This window comes from Lycorma delicatula, chromosome 11 (assembly GCF_047948215.1).
Source record: "Lycorma delicatula isolate Av1 chromosome 11, ASM4794821v1, whole genome shotgun sequence".
NCBI lineage: Eukaryota > Metazoa > Arthropoda > Insecta > Hemiptera > Fulgoridae > Lycorma > Lycorma delicatula.
Window position 1 is genome coordinate 24,796,329 of NC_134465.1, and position 21,301 is coordinate 24,817,629.

The 21,301-nt window shown below is 34.0% G+C and overlaps 1 protein-coding gene across 2 annotated transcripts in view; it reads left to right on the forward strand.

Annotated features, from left to right (window-relative positions):
* Positions 1–4,023: 4,023 nt before the first annotated feature.
* The window catches only part of LOC142332012 (nose resistant to fluoxetine protein 6-like), a 54,334-nt gene continuing 37,056 nt past the window's right edge, over positions 4,024–21,301 (forward strand). Inside the window, exons 1-4 of one of the 2 annotated variants that reach the window (XM_075378074.1) lie at positions 4,024–4,285; positions 5,093–5,308; positions 18,664–18,833; positions 20,676–20,890. In XM_075378074.1, the coding sequence (XP_075234189.1) occupies positions 4,210–4,285; positions 5,093–5,308; positions 18,664–18,833; positions 20,676–20,890 (677 nt within the window). In that variant the 5' untranslated portion in view covers positions 4,024–4,209. The remainder of the gene's footprint in view (positions 4,286–5,092; positions 5,309–18,663; positions 18,834–20,675; positions 20,891–21,301) is intronic. The other variant, XM_075378075.1, reaches the window with a different exon arrangement.

The following is a 21,301-nucleotide window of genomic DNA, read 5'->3' on the forward strand; positions in this document are numbered from 1 at the left end:
AATAGTTTCATAATATTATATAAAATAAATTGCATCATTAAAAGATACATTATAAAAAAATTATAAGAGAAAAATAGATTTGATTAAAGTTCAAATAAATATATATATATTAGAATAAATTATTTGTATAATAAAAATGTATTAATGATTTTTCCGGTCACTATGAAGCTGACACCTTTCTTCAATAATCAGAGTAATTAACTTTGAGAATTACTTTTATGAGACTAATAAAATTAACCGAAAACATCCATTTTTTAATGTCTATCCTTATAAATTTAAACTATTTTTATACTCATTGTCAAGATATTGGATTTATATTTGTAATTAACGAAATCTCTATTTGATTATTATAACTATAAAACTGAAAGTACGAATTAAAATGGGGTTTTAAAAAGATAAAAATTATTCCACGTCTCAAGAGATATCTTGAACATTATTGTAGAAAGTGATATACTCGTATTATTCGAAAACGTAATATGTCACCAGCTGATAAAAAAGAACACAAAATATTTAAAATAAATGATTAAAAATAGTGTTCTATGAAAAACTATGTAAACACTAAAAATATTTGAAATTGTTTAATATTTTACGAGAGAAAATAAGGGCCTAAAACACATTTCAGTGAATTATAAATCGATGATGATTTTTTTTCCTAAAGACGTTAATGATATCATCCATAATTATAGTAGAATAATACTTTATTTTTAAAAATTTATTAATATTTTACCTAATACGCTTACTAAGGTCAGTTATAAAAATAATGTGGCAAAGTATTTCAGAAATTTCATGTCCGGTCAACACAGTAACTTGAACAGCTTTTATCGTATTATATTATCATACATAATTATGTATGGAGGAAATGAATTACAAAATGGTGTTATAGAGGTAAAAGAGAAAGTTGAGGAGGATGAAATGGGACAAACAATACTGAGATCTGAATTTAAGAGAGCATTAAAAGATTTAAATGGCAGAAAGGCTCCTGGAATAGACGGAATACCTGTAGAATTACTACGCAGTGCAGGTGAGGAAGCGATTGATAGATTATACAAACTGGTGTGTAATATTTATGAAAAAGGGGAATCTCCGTTAGACTTCAAAAAAAATGTTATAGTCATGATACCAAAGAAAGCAGGGGCAGATAAATGTGAAGAATACCGAACAATTAGTTTAACTAGTCATGCATCAAAATTCTTAACTAGAATTCTATACAGAAGAATTGAGAGGAGAGTGGAAGAAGAGTTAGGAGAAGACCAGTTTGGTTTCAGGAAAAGTATAGGGACAAGGGAAGCAATTTCAGGCCTCAGATTAATAGTAGAAGGAAGATTAAATAAAAACAAACCAATATACTTGGCGTTTGTAGACCTAGAAAAGGCATTCGATAACGTAGACTGGAATAAAATGTTCAGCATTTTAAAAAAGTTAGGGTTCAAATACAGAGATAGAAGAACAAGGATGTTCCCTTCTCCGTTACTTTTTAATCTTTACATGGATCTAGCAGTTAATGATGTTAAAGAACAATTTAGATTCGGAGTAACAGTACAAGGTGAAAAGATAAAGATGCTACGATTTGCTGATGATATAGTAATTCTAGCCGAGAATAAAAAGGATTTAGAAGAAACAATGAACGGCATAGATGAAGTCCTACGCAAGAACTATCGCATGAAAATAAACAAGAACAAAACAAAAGTAATGAAATGTAGTAGAAATAACAAAGATGGACCACTGAATGTGAAAATAGGAGGAGAAAAGATTATGGAGGTGGAAGAAATTTGTTATTTGGGAAGTAGAATTGCTAAAGATGGACGAAGCAGGAGGATATAAAATGCCGAATAGCACATGCGAAACGAGCCTTAAGTAAGAAATATAATTTGTTTACATCAAAAATTAATTTAAATGTCAGGAAAAGATTTTTGAAAGTATATGTTTGGAGTGTCGCTTTATATGGAAGTGAAACTTGGACGATCGGAGTATCTGAGAAGAAAAGATTAGAAGCTTTTGAAATGCGGTGCTATAGGAGAATGTTAAAAATCAGATGGGTGGATAAAGTTACAAATGAAGAGGTATTGCGACAAATAGATGAAGAAAGAAGCATTTGGAAAAATATAGTTAAAAGAAGAGACAGACTTATAGGCCACATACTAAGGCATCCTGGAATAGTCGCTTTAATATTGGAAGGACAGGTAGAAGGAAAAAATTGTGTAGGCAGGCCACGTTTGAAATATGTAAAACAAATTGTTAGGGATGTAGGATGTAGAGGGTATACTGAAATGAAACGACTAGCACTAGATAGGGAATCTTGGAGAGCTGCATCAAACCAGTCAAATGACTGAAGACAAAAAAAAATCATAATTATTTCTAAATTTAAAACAGCAATTTCTGCCACAGAGGAAGGATTTAACATAACTGACGCTTGGCGTCAAGAATGAACCACAAAGCAGAATAACCAAATCCTATGTATTACTCAAAAGCCCGTTTGCCAAGTAAGGCATGGTCAACGCTAAATAGAATACGAACTCAGCATGGTACGTGCGCCTATTTCCTGTATAAACTGGGTAAAACACCAACGCCTCTTTTCGAGCGTGGTGAAAATCAAACTGTTAAACACATCACAGAAGTTTGCCCTAGGTCAGCTTATGAAGGGAATCCTGAAGATTTCCTGATGGCGACTCCTGAATCAGTAGCTTATATTAATTTGTTTGTAATTTTTGACTGTAATTGGTGTTGTGTCTTGATGCCATACGCTAAACAAATAAATAAATCTATATGTTATATGTAAAAATTATCAATATCTTATGATTGTACAGTTGTAATAAAATAATATTGATAACGATTGTTATAAAAAATGTTAACCGAAAGATATTCATAAATCAGTTAAGGTTAATAAATTTCCTTAAATAAAGTTTTTTTCTAAATCTAACACCCCTTCAATAAAGATGAAAATAAGAAAAAAGAATCCGAATTCAAAATTTGTTAAACATTTTAAGTACAAAAATTTTAGATATTTCTTAATCGCTCTATATGTATGAAGTACAAACTTTGAAAAGCTTTTTGAAAAATATTTAAACTAATGGGAAAAAGACAGAGAACAAAAGAACAAAATGTATATATTTAAAAGTTGGTGGATAATTTTTAAAATTATTTGTAACATGCAGTGATGTATATAAATAAATATGTTTTAATAAATTTCGTTTAAATAAGTTGTACACATCACCAAAAAACAATTTATTTTCTGGTTTCATTAAATAAGTACTTTTCTGACAAATGTATTAATGTTCTGTTTCTAAATAAATTAAAAATTTTTCGGAATTTTCTTTCTTTTATGTAATTTATCTTACATAATTTTGTTCAAAATTAAATTTTCTACAAGTTTAGGTTAAATGCTTTATCTGTATATACCCCATTTAACAAACTTATTGTACGTCAAACGTAAAAAAACAGGGTTTTTTACCCTATTATTGGTTTTCACGTCAAATTACTCAGAAACTTTTGCAGATACGGTTCTGAGACATATTTAATTCAGTTTTTTTCGGTCAAAACCAATAATAAATCACTAATTTTGTATTTTAAATAACATCCAAAAAATTCCGTTACGACCTCATTTCACCGAGATAGCTGAAATCCGAGCGAAATATTTCAACAGCCGTAACTCGCAAACGAATTATTTTAAGTTATCATATGTTTGTATTGGGTTTTTCCATTATTTTTACTAGGTCAAAGGTGATGAAAGTCCAAGGAGAACTTCCTGATATATTCTGTAGGTTGATTGTAAATTAGAAATATATATTGTAAATTTTTCAAAGGCCGACGATGAATTGCATGACATAATTAGTGAGGAAATTTATTGCATTTTTATGAAGTTATGATTCCTTTTGTATTACATTGGGTTGAATTTGAATGTAGCCTTGATAAATCCTTATAAACTTGTTTTACTTGAATACAACCAGTTATAATTATGTTGAATGAACATTTTTTTAATAGAAACCTGTAAATAATGATTCATAAAAGACCTTTAAGCACTGAATTTTAAAAAATTGCACAGTGCAGTTTCACTTGCAGTTTCAGTGCAGTTTCATACACTTCACATTTCTCATTACTCTTCATTAACGTTATTACTTAGAAAGTGAATACATGTCTATGAAGATGCAACGTTTTACTTCATAAAAATTATTTTTAATTCATAAAACGTTTTATTAATATAAAAACATTAAGATGTTTGTGAATACAAATATGTACAGTGTAACTTTTCTTAAAATTTTACTTTTACAAATTATTTTAAGTTACGGCGGTAAGTGAATTTTACTTAATTTACAATATTTGTTTATGTTAAAACAATATAAAAATTTAATTTCATTAATTTGTATAAAACGGTAAGACAAATCTGATAAATATCTGACGGTAAATCTATTGAACAACAACAATAATATCAGGCGAATAAAACGTTTCCACGGCAGGAACAGGGAGAAGAAATTAGAGTGACCTGCAGAGAACCTACGAGTAGGATCACGCTGTGTAGTGAACGTCACTTTCATATTTTATGAATTAAAGCTATTTCTGTTTATCGACGAATAATTATTTTATCTATACTGTTGTTTTCATGTATTAGTAGTATTCATGATGTTGGTATATATTTTTTTCTTCCTGTGATTTTTACTAGTGCTATTTTACGTATTGAATTTTACTTCGACCACATGTACATGTGCTTTCCCTAGATAAGCATTGAACTTTGTATGCTTTAATCAGGGGTTTCATATTATGAGAGGACCTCTCTTTAGGCGATTATTATGAATAAGATTTATTTATGGTCTCTTAAGAAGGACCAATTGTAAATGATAATAGATAGATAAAAAATAAACTATTTATATGTTTTTACTTTTCATTGAAGTATCTTTCAATTAAAATATAAATGTAATTTTACGGTTAAATTAGTTCAAATAGCCGATAAAAGTTTTGCTGATATTATTCCATTTAGTTATAAATGTTTAATTTTTAATAAATATGAGAAGAGCTTGGAAAAACCAAATGATTTAATTCTATAATAATAAATACATTACATTAATTTTTATGCATATATGTATATATATTTTTTTTCCAGAAGAGATTACACTAACTAATCATATATATGAAGATACTGCACTTTTAATACCAAAAACTCTTAAGAGCATAACTCAACAAATATTTGAAAACGGACAAATACCGGATAAACTTTTAAATTTTTACATGCCGATATTCGCTAATAGTACACTATGTAAAACTGATAGTGAGATGTACAAAAATTCTTTTAAATCATTCGACTCATGGGCTATTAAAAGTAAGTATTAATAGTATACAGATCTATTTTTTTTAAAATTGCCTATTATTTACTTATTAATAAACATTTCACCTATTATTTATATATATTGAAATATCGTTTTAAGCTCCCTTCTTTCCTACATTATTAATTTTTAGTTTTTGTGTTTTTTTACACAAGAAAAAGTAAAATTTCAAAGCTTATATATACGCGAAGATCAATCAGTAATTAGAGACACAAATAGCTGTGTTGGTAAAAGAGTCGGTAAGAGGTATATGATACGGGAGGGCTCCGTGGCGCGAAGAGTAGCAACTCGGCCTTTCATCCGTAGGTCCCGGTTATAAATCCCGGTTAGTCATAGCATTTCCACACGATTAAAAATTGCTATTTCATTTCATTCTTTGAAGTAATACCTAACGGTGATCCCGGAGACAAAAAAAAGAGGGTTATGATATTTTCATAACAATAAGTTGGTAATCTCGTTTGATGAACTGAACAGGTGTTAAATAAAATTTTCTTTTTTTATTGATTACAGTTATTTATATTTTTGAGTTTCGTTTTGAAAAAACTTTAAAAAAGTGGAAAAATGAAATAACTATTTTTACCTTATAATCCTTTATGACATTGTAGTATTGTTTTAAAGACAATCAAATTTAAGATTTGATTACCCGTCACGAGTGACTATGATGATAACTAAAGCTCATCTAAGCAGTCTACGGGTCAGGCACGATGGTCAATCAAAATCTTAAATTTTATTATATTAAAAACAATATCGCAGAGAATTATAAGATAAAAAAAAAAATTATTTGAAGTTTTGTCGTCGTGAGTTTTTAAAATTTTTAATTTTATTCTTTTTTTATTACTTTTTAAAGATTTAAAGTAGTCCTGTGCCCAACAGTGGGACGTTTATAGGTTGTTCATGATGATTACGGAAGTTTAGTATTCTTGACCAAAGTAAGTTATTTAATAACCCACACAATAATGTAACCGTGCTGGAGTTAGAAAGACTTAGAAATATTAAAAAACCGTTTTGAAGAAATATATCTACTGCAGCGTCTCCTGGAGGTTTATAACCGTAAAACTAATCTAGGCAGAACCTACTCTGAAGTAACACCTACATAATACAAAAACAGCATCGAAATCGGTCCAGTAATTTTTGAGGAAAATGGTAACATACATACACACAAACAGACACGCAACCACTTATCCCAAACGGATATACCGTCTCCATTCTCTCGTGGGTAAAAAACATCCACTTGATCTTTTCATTTCCAAACGCTTTTTTACTACTTTTTCTAATTTAAAAATTCCTTTAATTTTTAGAATATTCCACCGTTTTCCTTCTATACAATTGTGAATCAGTTTCATCGAGTCTTTCATTTTCAATTTAGTATGTCCTTCTTTTATTAAATTTGTTGCATGTTTATGTTAATAATTTGTTTATACTTATGTTAATACCATATGTTTTTTAATCTTAATTTTAACTTTCTTCCCGTTTTCCCGGTATACATTGCGTCGCATTTACATTTTATTTTATATATACCATTACTGTTATAAATATTCATATCTTCTATGTTGATATTAAACAATTTCTTAAAAGTATGTTATTCGTATTTACAGCCATTTTTATATTATACATACTGAGAAATTGTTTGATCGGGTAAAACTAATTTTTTTGTAAATATTAATTTAGCTCATTTGTAGGTTTCCTTTTTACTTCCTGGTATGAAGAAAAGGAAGTATTGCGTTCGAAAAAAATTTCGGTTTTCAGATTTCAACGGAAATATCCATTTTGAACATCCATTAAAAAGATCATCCTTAATCCATTTTGACTAGTTTCGGCGTGACGTCTGTATGTATCTCGCGTAGCTAACGATTAGCCGTAAGTTGTTGAAATTTTGGATTTAGGACCGTTGTAACATCTGGTTTCGCGCTCATTTTGATTGCAGTCGACTGAACCAAAGTGTCCAAAAAAAGCCCAAAATCCAAAAAAAAAAATGGATTTTGGAATTTTTCTTAACTTCAGCAATAAGCGCTCATTGAGAGCTTTTTAACGATATATGATAAATCGTAATTATTTTATTGATTCCAGAGTTACAGCGAAATAAAATTTTAATAGATGAAATATTTGGATCTTACAAGGAAAGTGCTTTTCCTTGTAAGATCCAAATATTTCAAGTCTTCAAGACTTCATCTCCTTTTCTTTATTTTTTAACTTTTTTTTTAAATTTAAATGTACTGATTTATTAATAATTATTAGCTCGGGATTAAAAATAATTTTACGATAAATAATTATTCAATAATAACAATAAACAAATACGAAAAAATCAGAAGTTATTAGTGAATTCAAATTTTATGTACTTTTAAAATTGTGTATATATAATTTAATAAGCGTTATTACATATGTGATATGTAATAGATTTGCTGAAACATCTGATTATTTAATATTAATTGAAAAATATAATTTAGAATCATTGTTTTAAATTTTTTAGTTTAATTTCTGTTTAGTTTTATTTACATTAAAGTTAACTTTTGAGTGACTGAAAAATAGATCCTCATAAGAAAAAAATATACACTGAGGCATACGTGCCCGATCTTTAATAAATTGCAAAAGGTTCTTATGTTTTAGCTCGTTACTCTTCTGATATTGTCGGACTATATTCTCCCTAAATCGAAGTTAATCATCATTACCTTTATTTGTTTTTTGTTACCAATCATTTAATCGCTCTTAGTTTGATATAATTCTTCTGATCTTAATTTGTGCACACGTTCACTAGTTTAAAATTTTCTCTCTCTTTATATCCATCATCCTTTGTTGATCTTTTTATTCTTTCTTTGGTGTTAACATTTTCTCTCTCTTTATATTTATAATCTTCTATTTTTTTTATTCTTTCCCTGTTCTTAACATTTACTTTCTCTTCATATTTATCTTCTTGTGGTTTTTTTGAGATATATTTCTTCATGTTATCTTTATTTTTTCCTGTATGATTGTTTCTTTTTCATTTGCGATTATTTACCAAATAATTGAATATTTTACACCATAAAGTCGAAATTAACAATTGTAACCAGAATACGGAGTTCGCTAAAATAATTAGCTTAATTATTATTAACTTTTATTTATACTACACACCAGAAATCTGAAAAGTTTGTTAATCAGCAACTCACGAAGAAACGAATAATAGATCTAATAATACAAGTAATAAAGGGATTTTTACCCTTGCCTAATATTTCATGTAAGATTGTTGAATTAATAATTGCATAAATATTTGATTTAATAAAATCTAATATTTCAACAATTGTGTAGCTGTCCACTTTATTAAAGAATCGGAGGAACTTATCTCACTTTCAAATGAAATAAGTTTAAATGAAGCTCAGAAAAAAATGTGTTTATGTAATTTAATAGGCGTTTAAGGAAGACATATGGTGGCCACATAAGATTTTTTGATTGTAAAATTGGATGGTTATCCAGTTATAACTTGAGGATATATTCTTTTTTTTAAGGTTAAATCAAATAACTTCTGATCTATATCAACTTAATATTTACATTGTTTCTTCTTAAAATACTATGATAGTTTATGGTAAATAAACTATCATAGTATTATTTATTTATTTTTTTATTTTATTTTTTTTTTTATTATGGGCATCGACTGCTAAGGTCATTGCCCTCGTCACAATCTTTAAAAGAAAATACTATCACCATCTGGATCGTCATATGTAAGGGTGTAAAGGGCAATTACATTTTATTTGAAAGCACAAACTACACAAAACATTTAAGACATAAATACAAGGACAATCACAACCCAATATTAAAATTTGAGATAGGTTCTCAAAAGACCATTAAATTAAAATTAAAATTAAACTTATCGATACCATTTCTTTCTTTCTTTCTTCTACGAGTCTCATTTATAGTTTGTTTAAGCACCCTCGGGGCGACCAGAACCGTCGTTGACCAGTATATCAGTCGCGCCAGGGTGCCGTGGCAGTTGAATCCTTCTTATAAACAGGCTATAGGCATGCACAGCGTACACCCACAACCTCGCGCCCTCAATCCACCATTAAGGGTCCCCCATGCCATCATCGGACACACCCCGACTCACTGCTCTTGAATGCAAGTGAGCCAAAATGGCATAGGCAAGAGGGCTACCTCCCGTCACTATACGTGCCACGTTTCGAGACTCCCTTATATATATATATGCATGCATTTGAAATTAAAATTAAACTTATCAATACCATTTTTTCTTTATATATATATATATATATATATAAACTACCGCTTAGAGTTTCTTTTGTCACAGCTTTAAACTTTCATTTTATAGACTTTTAAGAAGTCCACTGGCGTGTAAAAATGCAACTATATTTTCTTCATTTCCATTATCCAGATCAGCACTAATATTATTTCTAAGACGGAACCTCTTTCTGAGGTCCTCATATATGGTACACTCTTCTATTAGCTGATTGATTGTCAGTGTTTTATTACAAACACCGCACATTGGTCTCACTTCGCCGGTTAACAAATATAAATTTGTTTATCGCGTTTGACCGATTCTAAGTCCGGTCACCGCTACTTGTTCACGGCGAGTCAACTTAAAGTCGCTTTTCCATTTATAAGGAGAAGTTTTAACTGAGTTTAATTTTGTATTTACACTCCTCCATTCAGCGTTCCACTTGCTTGTTACTATGTTTGTTAGACGGTTTTTAACATCTGCCACTCTTACAGGAAATGCATCCAAATCATCGCAGACTGTTGTCTTTCTGGCAGCTTCGTCTGCGATTTCATTACCTGTAATACCAGCATGCCCCGGAGTCCATACAAATACGCATCGCTGTCCTCGTTGTTTTAGTATGTATAAAATGGACAGGATGTTTGCAATTAGGACATCCTTAATGTTTTTGTTCCGAATTGCAACAAGTGCACTTAATGAATCGGAACATATTAGCACTCTCTCTTCGCAATAGTGTTCAGTGTAGCGAAGAGCTTGCTGAATTGCAGTGAGTTCTGCCGTGTAGACACTGGTCACACCTGGCAGTCTCCAAAAGTGGGCTTCTTCATTTACATATATGGAGCATCCAACACCATGTTCGGTTTTAGAACCGTCAGTATAAATTGTAATATATTCTTCGTAACTACTGACGGTTGCCAAAAATTCCTGCTGGATGATCACTGCTGGTTTCTTTTTTATTTCTCCTTGAGAGAGATCCAAACTTGTATTAACCACTGGCAAAAGCCATGGCGGTATTTCTCTAGTAGAAATCGCTAGTGTCTCTGGTAAAGCAATTTCATATTTTCTTCTTAATTCGTGATACCTAATTCCGGCTGGTCTGGAATAGGTAGCACGATGTTCATATACTGCAGCCATAGAATGATTCGTAAACAATTTATTATTTATATGAGCAGGGAAAGCCCATACATTTGCTGCATATCTTAACCAAAGGATCTCGCTTCTATAATGTAGTGGCATTATTCCGGCTTCGAAAATCAGACTAGCCGCCGGACTTGTGCGGAAAGCGCCTGTTGCGTATCTTATTCCGCTGTTATGAACTACGTCTAACTTTCTTAAGTGCGACTTTCTAGCGGATGAATATACGATACATCCGTAATCTAGTTTAGATTGAACCAATGCTTTATACAATCTCAATAATGTCTCTTTTTCTGAGCCCCAATTTAAGTTCGATAAACATTTTATAATGTTTAGGGCTCTTTTGCATCTATCACTCAAGTTCTGTATACGTAATCCCCATGTAAAGGGATTTATCCAATACTAGTCCTAAATACCTTACGCTGTCTTTATATTGTATTGGATTATCATCAATTGTCAACGCAGGACTTTGATGAGGAATTCTCTTCCTACAAAAGTGTACACAGCACGTTTTTTCTGGTGAGAATTGGAATCCATTATTCCTTGCAACTTCATTTAGAGCATTGATCGCTCGTTACAATTTGTACCTCACCATAGCAGTCTTGTTGCTGGCATACATGATTGCCAGATCATATCAACATAGACGCTTTTTCTGATTTCTACTGGAATGGCTAATATCAATTTATTAATGGCAATGGTAAACAAGGTACCGCTCAACGGCGAACCCTGTGGTATGCCATTTTCCAAAATTCTTTCACATGAATATTCATTGTTGACGCGTACTTGGAAGGTACGGTCATTCATATAGTTGCGGAGCAGTATGGGCAGATTGCCACGAATGCCCCATTCATGTATCTGGAGCATTATACCATAACGCCAGGTCATATCGAAAGCCTTCTGAAGATCAAAGAAGACTCCGACACAATGTTTCCTTTTAATAAAGCTGTTATATATAATGTGCTCTAAGCTGATCATTTGATCAGTGGTAGAATGGTATTGCCGAAAACCTGCTTGATACGGTGATATCAGGTTTTCTTTTTCCAAAACCCAGACGAGTCGATTATTAATCATTTTTTCCAGTATTTTTCCCATAGCACACGTCAAAGAAATAGGACGATAGCTATTGGGGTCTGTTAAATTTTTATTTTTCTTTGGTACTGGAACAACATGAGCTTTTTTCCACTGCTGCGGGTACGTTCCATCCCGCCAAATTTTATTATAAAGTTCTAATAATCTGCGTTTTGCAGTGGTATTCAGCTGCCTGACCATATTATAATGGATTTCATCCGGACCAGCAGCTGTGTTACCTGCTTTTTCCAACGCTTTCGCGAGTTCTTCCATTTTAAATGGTACATTATATGAGTAATTATACTCAGTTCTAAAATTTAGTAGACCTTCGAGTTCTTCTTTTTTGGTTCGAAAACCTTCCTTGTAGTTGGCCGTTTTGCTGGCCTTTTCGAAGTGATTGGATAACAGCTCTGCAATTTCATATGGAGTGTCTTTTATTTCATCTTCATCTTGAAGGCTAGTTATGGGAGCAAAATCATTAAGCTCACAAATCGCCTTCACTTTCCTCCAAACATCTGATGCAGTAGTAGTTTTGTCAATGGATGACACGTATTGCTGCCAGGATCGTTTTTTCGAGTCTATCATAAGACGTTTTGCATACGCCCTGTATTTCTTAAAGGCAACAAGATTTTCTATACTAGGACGCTTCTTAAAGGCGTTATACGCCCTTTTCTTTCTTTTTATAGCGTCACTTATTTCATGTTTCCACCATGGAACGGGTTTCTTCGTAAATTTTCCAGATGTTTTGGGAATATATCTCGATGCCGACTCAATTATTGCATTGTTATGGCGTCGACATCGTCTCCGATAACTTCAGTTGTTTCTGGGAGTATCGTTCTAGCTGTGAAGTTCGTCCAGTCTGCCTTTTCAAATAACCATCTTTTAGGGATGGGATATATTGTTCTTGTAACATCAGTTACAATTTGCACCGGGAAATGATCGCTTCCATGCAGATCGTCTATGACATGGAAGCTGTACCTCGGTGCTATCGATCCGCTTATAAGTGCAAGATCTATACAGGACGTCGATCCATCTCTGGCATTGAAAAAGGTTCCTGATCCGTCGTTTAAAATAATAAGTTCTGAATTCATCAGGAACCCTTCCAATTCTCTTCCACGGGGATCTACTCGATCCGATCCCCAAAGAGAATTATGAGCGTTAAAGTTACCCACCAGTAAAACAGGTGGGGGAAGCTCGGAAATTAGTCTTACTATGTCATCCTTATTCCAATCAAAATACGGCAAGTATATGCTGCAAACAGTAACCTGAAGCGGACGCTTCATTCTAACGGCGACCGCTTGTAGGTTAGTGTTTAGAACAACCGCTTCGGTGGTAGCTCTAGTCGATGTTAATATAGCTACTCCGCCTCTAACTCTTACATTTGGCGGTTGATCTCGCCGAAATATATCGAATCCTTTTAATTTAAAATTTTTATTTCGGCGGAAATGCGTTTCTTGCAGACATATACAAATCGGGTCTACATCATGTACCAAGCGTTGGAGCTCATGGATGTTTGAAAAACATCCATTGATGTTCCATTGTACAATCGACTCGCTAATTTTTAATTAAATTATTGTCTGGGTTTTCCTTTCGGCCATCCTTTTTTTCGCTTCTTCTCCATATTGCGAACGGCAGCATGTTCACGGAGAACGTCGTCGCCGGTGTAGCTTCCGGTCTCCGAATCGGAGACCACCGAAGCCGCCGACGACGAAGGACATGGATCGGCACCGGTTTCAGGCGCCGATTGAGAGGCGGCAACCTGGCCGGTCCCCGACACGGGGGTAGCACCGATCACCGCCTGTGGGAGGGGGGACACTCGTCCCTCATGTGAAATTTATTGTGGCCTCTGAGGCTTAGAGGCCACTTCAGTTACAGGAGGCTTGGGAGCCTCCATAACAGTCTCTGTAGGTGTCACCTTTTTCTTTTCATCAAGAATCTCACTGAGACGGACTTGGCATTCTGCTTTGGCGTCCGTTTTCTTCAGAGCAAGAGCAGGTTTCGGTGTTTTATCTTCGGGAGGAGGCTGTACTAATACTATATTTTTGGCTTTATAGGCTCTTTACTATTGAAAGGTTTCATTTTATTGTCTATAATTCTTTCAATCATATTAGTCAAGGTCGGAGCAAGATTATTGATGAGTTGACCCTCATCGACAGCAACTGGAGCAGGGATAGGAGCGGCAGCCGCAGCCTGAGCGTAAGTTGTTGTTGCTCTAGGCTTACGGGCGTTAACTATCTTCTTTGCATCGAAGTAGCTGACCTTTTGCAGGGTTTTTACTTCCTGCACAGCTACTTCATCTTTGTAGACGGGTCAATTCCTTGATCTACAAGAATGCGCTCCTTTGCGATTGATATATGTAGGAGGCTCTTTACACGGCTCTCCCTCATGCACCTCTTCATCCCACACGCATATTTTTGCATCTAAGAGCGGTGTGGCCAAAGCGTTGGCACTTGAAGCACCTCATTGGCTGTGGGACAAATGCCCGCACATCCAAACGGTGAATCCCTGCTCTTATCTTTTCCGGCAAAGTAGGTCGGTTGAAAGTGAAGACATGAGAAGCTGAGGGTAAAACCTCACCGTTCCTTCTCCTGCTCAATCGACGGCACTCTATTACTCCTTGTGCTGCCAGTTCCTCTACTATCTCTTGCTCCGAACAATTTAAAAGATCCCGACAGACCACAACACCCCTTGAGGTGTTGAGCGTGCCGTGGGGATCAACACGTACAGCTAGTTCTCCAATTTTCTTCAGTCCTAGAATCTTCTGAGACTTTATATCATTAACAATCTCTACATGAAGTCCCGTGAAAGTTTTTCTTATTTCTTTAACAAGGCCTCCAGCACATTTGTTTATTTCTCGAGCGATGAGGAAAGGACTCACCTTCGAGAAATTACCTTCTTCCTTCGTGATAACCAAATACTTAGGTTTTGGAATGCTGCTCTTGAAAAAAGCTTTCTGCAAGCTTTTCCTAGCCTCAATCTCAATCCTTCTGGTTTCTGCACTCTTTCGGCGTTTCGCCTCAGGCGAAACGGCCGGTTCTAAACGAGGGTGTTTGCGTGAACCCTCTGCCACGTTTAATTGTTCATTTTCCATGAACAAATAATCCCTTCTGTAGTAAGGCTAGCCGCCGGGGTACACCCCCCACTCCAGGGCTACCAACCCTGGAGGTCCCTTCCGGTACTCCGGTGGAACCGGCATATGTCCTGGCAGAGAGCGGATGCGCAGTCTCTGCACTGACTCCAGGCCCTTACACACCGAAGCTTTCAGGGCTCCCATGCTCCGAACATGGGCACCTTAACTACATGCTTGCCATCGCGGGGGGCATGTGGACGACGATAGGTCTCCGTTACACCTGCAAATATCTTTGACCGTGGCCGCCACATCGCCAGCTCTAAAGGCGGTATTAATCCATTTCCGTAATCGTTGAGAATTTCGTATCTGCAGGTGGCCGCAAAGTCCGGTCCTGTAATTCGGCCTATAGATGAAAATCAGCCGAAAAAAGCATATCAGAGAAACAACACTCGGAACCCCGTTAGCCAGCTATATGTAATGTACTTGAGTACAGCTGTTCCCGCCCTGGACGTGGAACGTAGATGTTGTGTTCCGGACGTGGGGAATATCTACCTCAGGGCATAGTATTATTAGTAGTATTATTAATAGTATTAATACTATTACTATTACTATTATTATTAATAGTATTATAGTATTATTATAGTAGTAATTTATCGTTTGTGATAAATTTATTTTTATGAAAGATGTGAAGACTACATCGATTCCGCATCATAAAGTGGTGTTTTTTGACAGATATTAAATGTAATTAGGGTGCATTAACATAAATTACTGTAGTGAAAGTTATTTTGAAATAGTAGATTGAAAAAAGTTTTTTACAACTGATTACCCATAAAAGAAAGTCTCCGTTAAGAAATATTTAATCATACATAACGTGAAGAAGGGTATAGGTTAACATTAAACTTTAGCTCTTTAAAACACCAAAAAATCAAATTTATATTGATATCCTAATAAAAAGTATTCAAGATTTACAGTTTTGTATAAAAAAAAAAAAAAAAAAAATACGGGACGTTAAGATATAATTTTCCGTTAGATTTTATATAATTTGATAAATATTACTTTCCTGTCTAGGTAGTGCTATAGCAGAGCAATAACTCTAGAAGGGAAAGTATTGTAATCGGTCCGGTTTGGTCATATCCGGTTTTCACTGGATCTTGACCGTTTGATACATAAAATACCCAAAAAACCAGATGGAAATTTTCCAGATGTTAATGTAGGTATATACGTGTATTTGGTATTAGCCTCTAAACCTTACATTTCCAGAACTACTGGTTCGATTTTGATCAAACTTGGTCAGATGACTTCTATATATGAGGCATTGGTGCCATTAAATTTTAAACTTAAAAAGTCAAGAGGGTGAGGCTGTAGAGAAAGGCGTTGAGAAATCGAGATTTCGCCTAATTAAGGTCATATTTTTATTAGGCAGGTTTGTTAACAATTAAAAAAATAACAATATTTTCAAAAAACATTTTTTGCAAATAGCGGACCTCAACCCCAAAAATGCTGCTGTAGTTGTCTGCTATGATGTAACGTCACCGGGCGGTAGAAATAAATAAATGAATAATATTTAATATGCTAAAACATAAGTCGGTCTGGCTGGGACTCGAACTCGATCGCCTGGTCGACTCGGTAGCTGGTGCGTTAAGCATCGCGACTACAACAGTCTGCCGACCGTACGAACGAAATCTGTTTTATGTAAGTTGCGAAATTATATTAGTTTGGTTAATTCCGACCGTCAACGCTAGTACCGTCACACCTGCACAAATTATATACGGTATGCATGCTCGCTTTATTTAGAATCACTGAATTAAATAAACGAAAAATATTATATTAAATATTTTGATAAATATTTTAAATTAAGTTGTGTGGATATTTGTGTTTAAGCCGTGCATCAGAAACAACCCGCAGTTGTAGGACGTTTCCGGAACGCGGCTTTAGCAGCGTGACGGGAAAGTCTGTATCATACACAGTTGCGTAACTTCCTCCTCGTTTGGCTAAACCCGCGTTCCGGGAAAGTCCTACAACTGTCTTGTCAGCTTTTTGACGAAATAAAAATTGAAATTACGTATTGAATATTATATTTCTGAGGGTAGTCGCTCGAAATTGTAAAAGAGCTGATGATTCCAAAGTCCCCAGCAAGTTGGTTCTATGCCCCTTGTATGGAGTGTTCCAAGTTTCTCGTTCTCGGCTTAGTAGACCTCGGTACTCTTGATGTATCGAAATACCGTCCTGCATGGAATAAATGTCCCAGCATCTAAGCTCCTCCCAATTCCCGGCGAAATCTCTGGTGACAGCAGCGTAAGGGCCTTTCCTCCATTGAGCCTTAGAAACGAAAAACACCCTGGAGTCTCCGCCATTGACAGCCGGGAAGTCCCGCGAGACAACTTCCTTCTTAAACACATCCTTCGGCCAACAAGCCCCGAAAATTTCCTCCAGACCTCCTATATCGCCGAAACACATTAACCTGTCGATCCCATCCTGGTGTACCGTCGTCGTCTGCATTCCTTTTTCTTCTGTATCGTTGACCGCAGACTGCACTCTACGAGTTACACTAATCGCCTCCCCGGTCATGTCTCTTAGTGTCTTGGCCAGACCCCTTACCTTATTCTTCGTCATGTCGTCACTTTCAATGAGCAACAGTAGGTGATGCTAACGGTGCTCTTTTCGACTTCCAGCAGTCTATCACAATAATCCATCCGCAAGCCACCTCCAGCTTCAGAACACACATAACCCCTCCTCTTCATTACTGTGGGGCTGACCGTCACTGAAGGCGCATCCTCCACCACTGCCAGGCCATCTCCATCAGGTACCTCTTAATCCCTTCGCAGACACGGACACAATTGCCCTCGTTGACAGAGCCTCGGTCAACTTCATCCTTTCCCCACCGGCTACGGCAAAATCTCCAGCCAGTTCATCTTCAACATGGCCCTACCAAGAAATCTCGCGGGACTCCATAGAGCCCGCCCCCTAATTTCTGCAGCCTACGCTCCGACGCGGACATACTTCGAGCCGCCCCGCCGGTACCCAACTCTAGGTTTGACGATCGTCTTCCTCTTGGGCTCCGAGATAAGACACCCGATTTTCCCGGTTCTTTGTCCTTCTGCCTGAGCATTGCAAAAAATAAATTAAATTTGAAGCAGATGTAAACAAACTTTGTTTATCTTATCAAACAAGCCTTACCAACACCTAGCAACGCTAGGTTACTTCAAAGAAAACACTTAAGTAATTTACCAACAAAAACTGTAAAAAGACAGTGCATTCTCGCGAAAAACGTGCCGAAAAGTCTAAAAATAGGGCTAGGCACCAGAACACCGCCAAAAAATTCTCAAAGTCAAAAACAGTTTCCTAGAGCCTCATAGGGACCGTAAAACTAAAACTAAAATAACGAAATAAACGTGAAAAACAAAAAAAAAAACACAAAACAACAACAAAAGTACTAACCTAACGAACACGAACAAAAGTAACAAAACAAGAAACTCGAGGAACCTTAAAAAAATAACATTAAGTCGGAGCAAAAAAAAAATTGCAGCAAGCACCCACAAAGACAAACGATAAAATTTGATACTATGATACAAATAGTAACTTAAGCTTTATTTTCATTATAGATTATAACAAATAATTTCTGACTAATGTCGCATGTATTATCGATTGATGGCAAACAATAATTGTTATTTTCACACAGCGGAACATCGACTTAACGAGACTAGGTTTCCCAGTACTTTTTGTAAGTTTTTAGTTTTCCCCTTTGGAAAGAGATATTGTTTATTATTTTATCAATTCTGTTTATTACTGGAGACTATTAACATATAATAAAATTATTATTCCATGTTGTTTACATATAATATGTGTATATATATTTATATATATATCTTTTTTTTTAATAGTGTGGGATTCATCTGGGAAAATCCCATCCGGATTGATGCATATGCATTTCCACGACCTTGGAAATTATTATGAATGTTTAGAAGTACCAGAAATAGGTCCGTATCATGTACAATATTGTATGGCTGAAATAAAGAGTATTGGAAAAGTTTGGAATACTGGTTTTGATTGGGTAAGTTAAACAATTTATTAGGCGTATTTATTATACGCACTCGTCTACGTTTGTGTTGTGTGTATGTGTGTCTGTTTGTGCACGCGCACGTGCGTGTGTTCTGTGTATAAGCTATGTATTAAATCATTCCGATCAGTATGCTGTAACGAAAATATCAGCTCTGGTCATTGATTTAACTGGATTTACATGGAAAAAAATGTTTCTTTATCAATGTATATTCAAAATTATACTGCTGAATTAATCTCTTTCTAAAGCTTCTTTGATAATTAAAACCAAAAAATAGTCCGTATGTGTAACTAAACTGGTAATAAGTAAAAAAGTTTACCTTTTTTAAGTATCTTTAGGATCGCCGTTAAATATTTTACAATCTCTTATCTTTGTACTTCGAGTAGTTATTTATTATATAAGGTAATATACTTTTATTAACCTGTAGAAAAAAGTTAAGTTTGGTGGCAAATTTATTAAGGCATCCAATTGGCTCTAGATATTGTGAAGAAATTAAAGCAGCGGAGAAGAAAAAGAAAACATGAAAAATGTACCACAAGAAATTTGGGATGTATGAAATAATATTACATATGAAGTTAAGAATTTTCAAATAATAGTGAGGAATGAAAAAATAATATTAACGGTTCAACAATAATTCTTCTCCTAAAAAATGATAAAAATTGACGAAGTTTCTCAAATTCTTTTATGCCCAACTGTATAACAAAAGTTACATAAGTTTTACAAAATATTTTGCAGCCCATTTTTATTAGAAATTTGCAGTATATATTGCTCCATACGGTCTTGAAATTGATGTTCTAAATGTATTGAATTACAAGTATTTAGATTGAACATTTAAAATAGTTTAAAAAATCTTTTAGTCTTCTTTTTTCAGGCCAAGAACTTCCCGAATTATCCTCCCAGATATAGAATTAATGAAATATAATAACAAAAGATAGTTTATAATAACTAGAAGCACGGTTCTAAATAAATATGTCTTCAGACGATCCTAAAGTGTTCTCTGAGGGAACTTTATTTGTTTTTTCTCTTAGAAAATTTTAGATACGTTGGTTTCTCTTTGATAAAATTTGATTGTCACATCCAGCCACTTAAAATTTGAGAAAAGTTATTAAATGATTTTTAAGGAATCAAATTTCAAACCATCATAAAATTCTTTGTTTAATGATTTCTCTCTAGACGAGACATCAGCAGTGTAAAACAAAATTTTCCCTTTACAAAGCCGCAAATGTAAATTACATTGATAGACAAAGAAAAATTTTTTTTTAAATTTCACTAAATGTGATACCATTTCTTCTTTTCTGCGTACATTACAGATCTGTAAATATAATTTTTCTATCATCCTTAGTTTTAAATAAATTACGCTTCAAAAAAAATTAAGGGAAAATATACTTAAAATCTATAATTTTTTTTTAATTTTGCAAGGCCATACCTGTGTTGTATGCTTTTCTTTTATAAATAGCCTCAGGCACATCCCAAATTAATGTCCAAGAGTAAATGTCCAAATTAATAAACTTGATTAAGCTATTAACTTCTTATTCTTATGAAATTGTTCCTTAACTCGTGAATTAATTTCTGCTAATAACTATTTAAGTAAAATATTTTAGAGAATTTACTTTTACTAACTTTTGATAAAATAAATGAATAGTTCATTGGAATTTGATAAAACGTATTTAAGGTTTATATAAATATGAGAAATTTAAGCAACATAGTTGCTATTTATTTCAATTATCAAAAGTATAACAAAAAAACTAAAATAAAAAAAAAATAAAATAATTTTTTTTTTTATTATAAAAGCATAATAATAAAAAATTAAATACATATATGTTTATTTATTTACAGGAAAATCAACGTTCATTTATGGCAGCATGGCTACCTTTAATTAAACCTTATCTGTATCTTGGACGTTGTCTACCAGCATCGTGCGATGAAAATGATTTAATAGCACATTTTTCAAAAGTTTTTGAGAGGTCAAAATTATCAATTTACATTGACAAATTTAGTTGCACAAAGACAAATGAATATGAACCGTATACTACATTAGATTGGATAAGTATGTAAGTGTAGATGTTTTAGATAATTTTCTTTACGCTCTTCTGATATCAGTAGGTTCCTTAGACAAAGAACTCAATTTCCGTATATATTTCTAAATATTTTCGAAATAGAACTTAGTACTATCGAGTTTAAAATTTCAATGATAAGATATTATCAATGATATAATTCTATTCCAGAATACATGGCTCTTTCACAATAAGACACCAAAATATCTAAGCGTGACACTTGATAAACGCTTTCATTTAAGAAGCACTTAATGAAAACTGCAGAGAAATTGAAAGCGAGAAACAACATTATATTTAAGCTCTGTGGAACAACGTGGGTAGCATCGGTTCTAACTTTGCGCACATAGCTCTGAATCTCGTCTTCTCGGCTGAAGAATATTGTGCGTCAGCGTGGCTTAACAGCTCTTA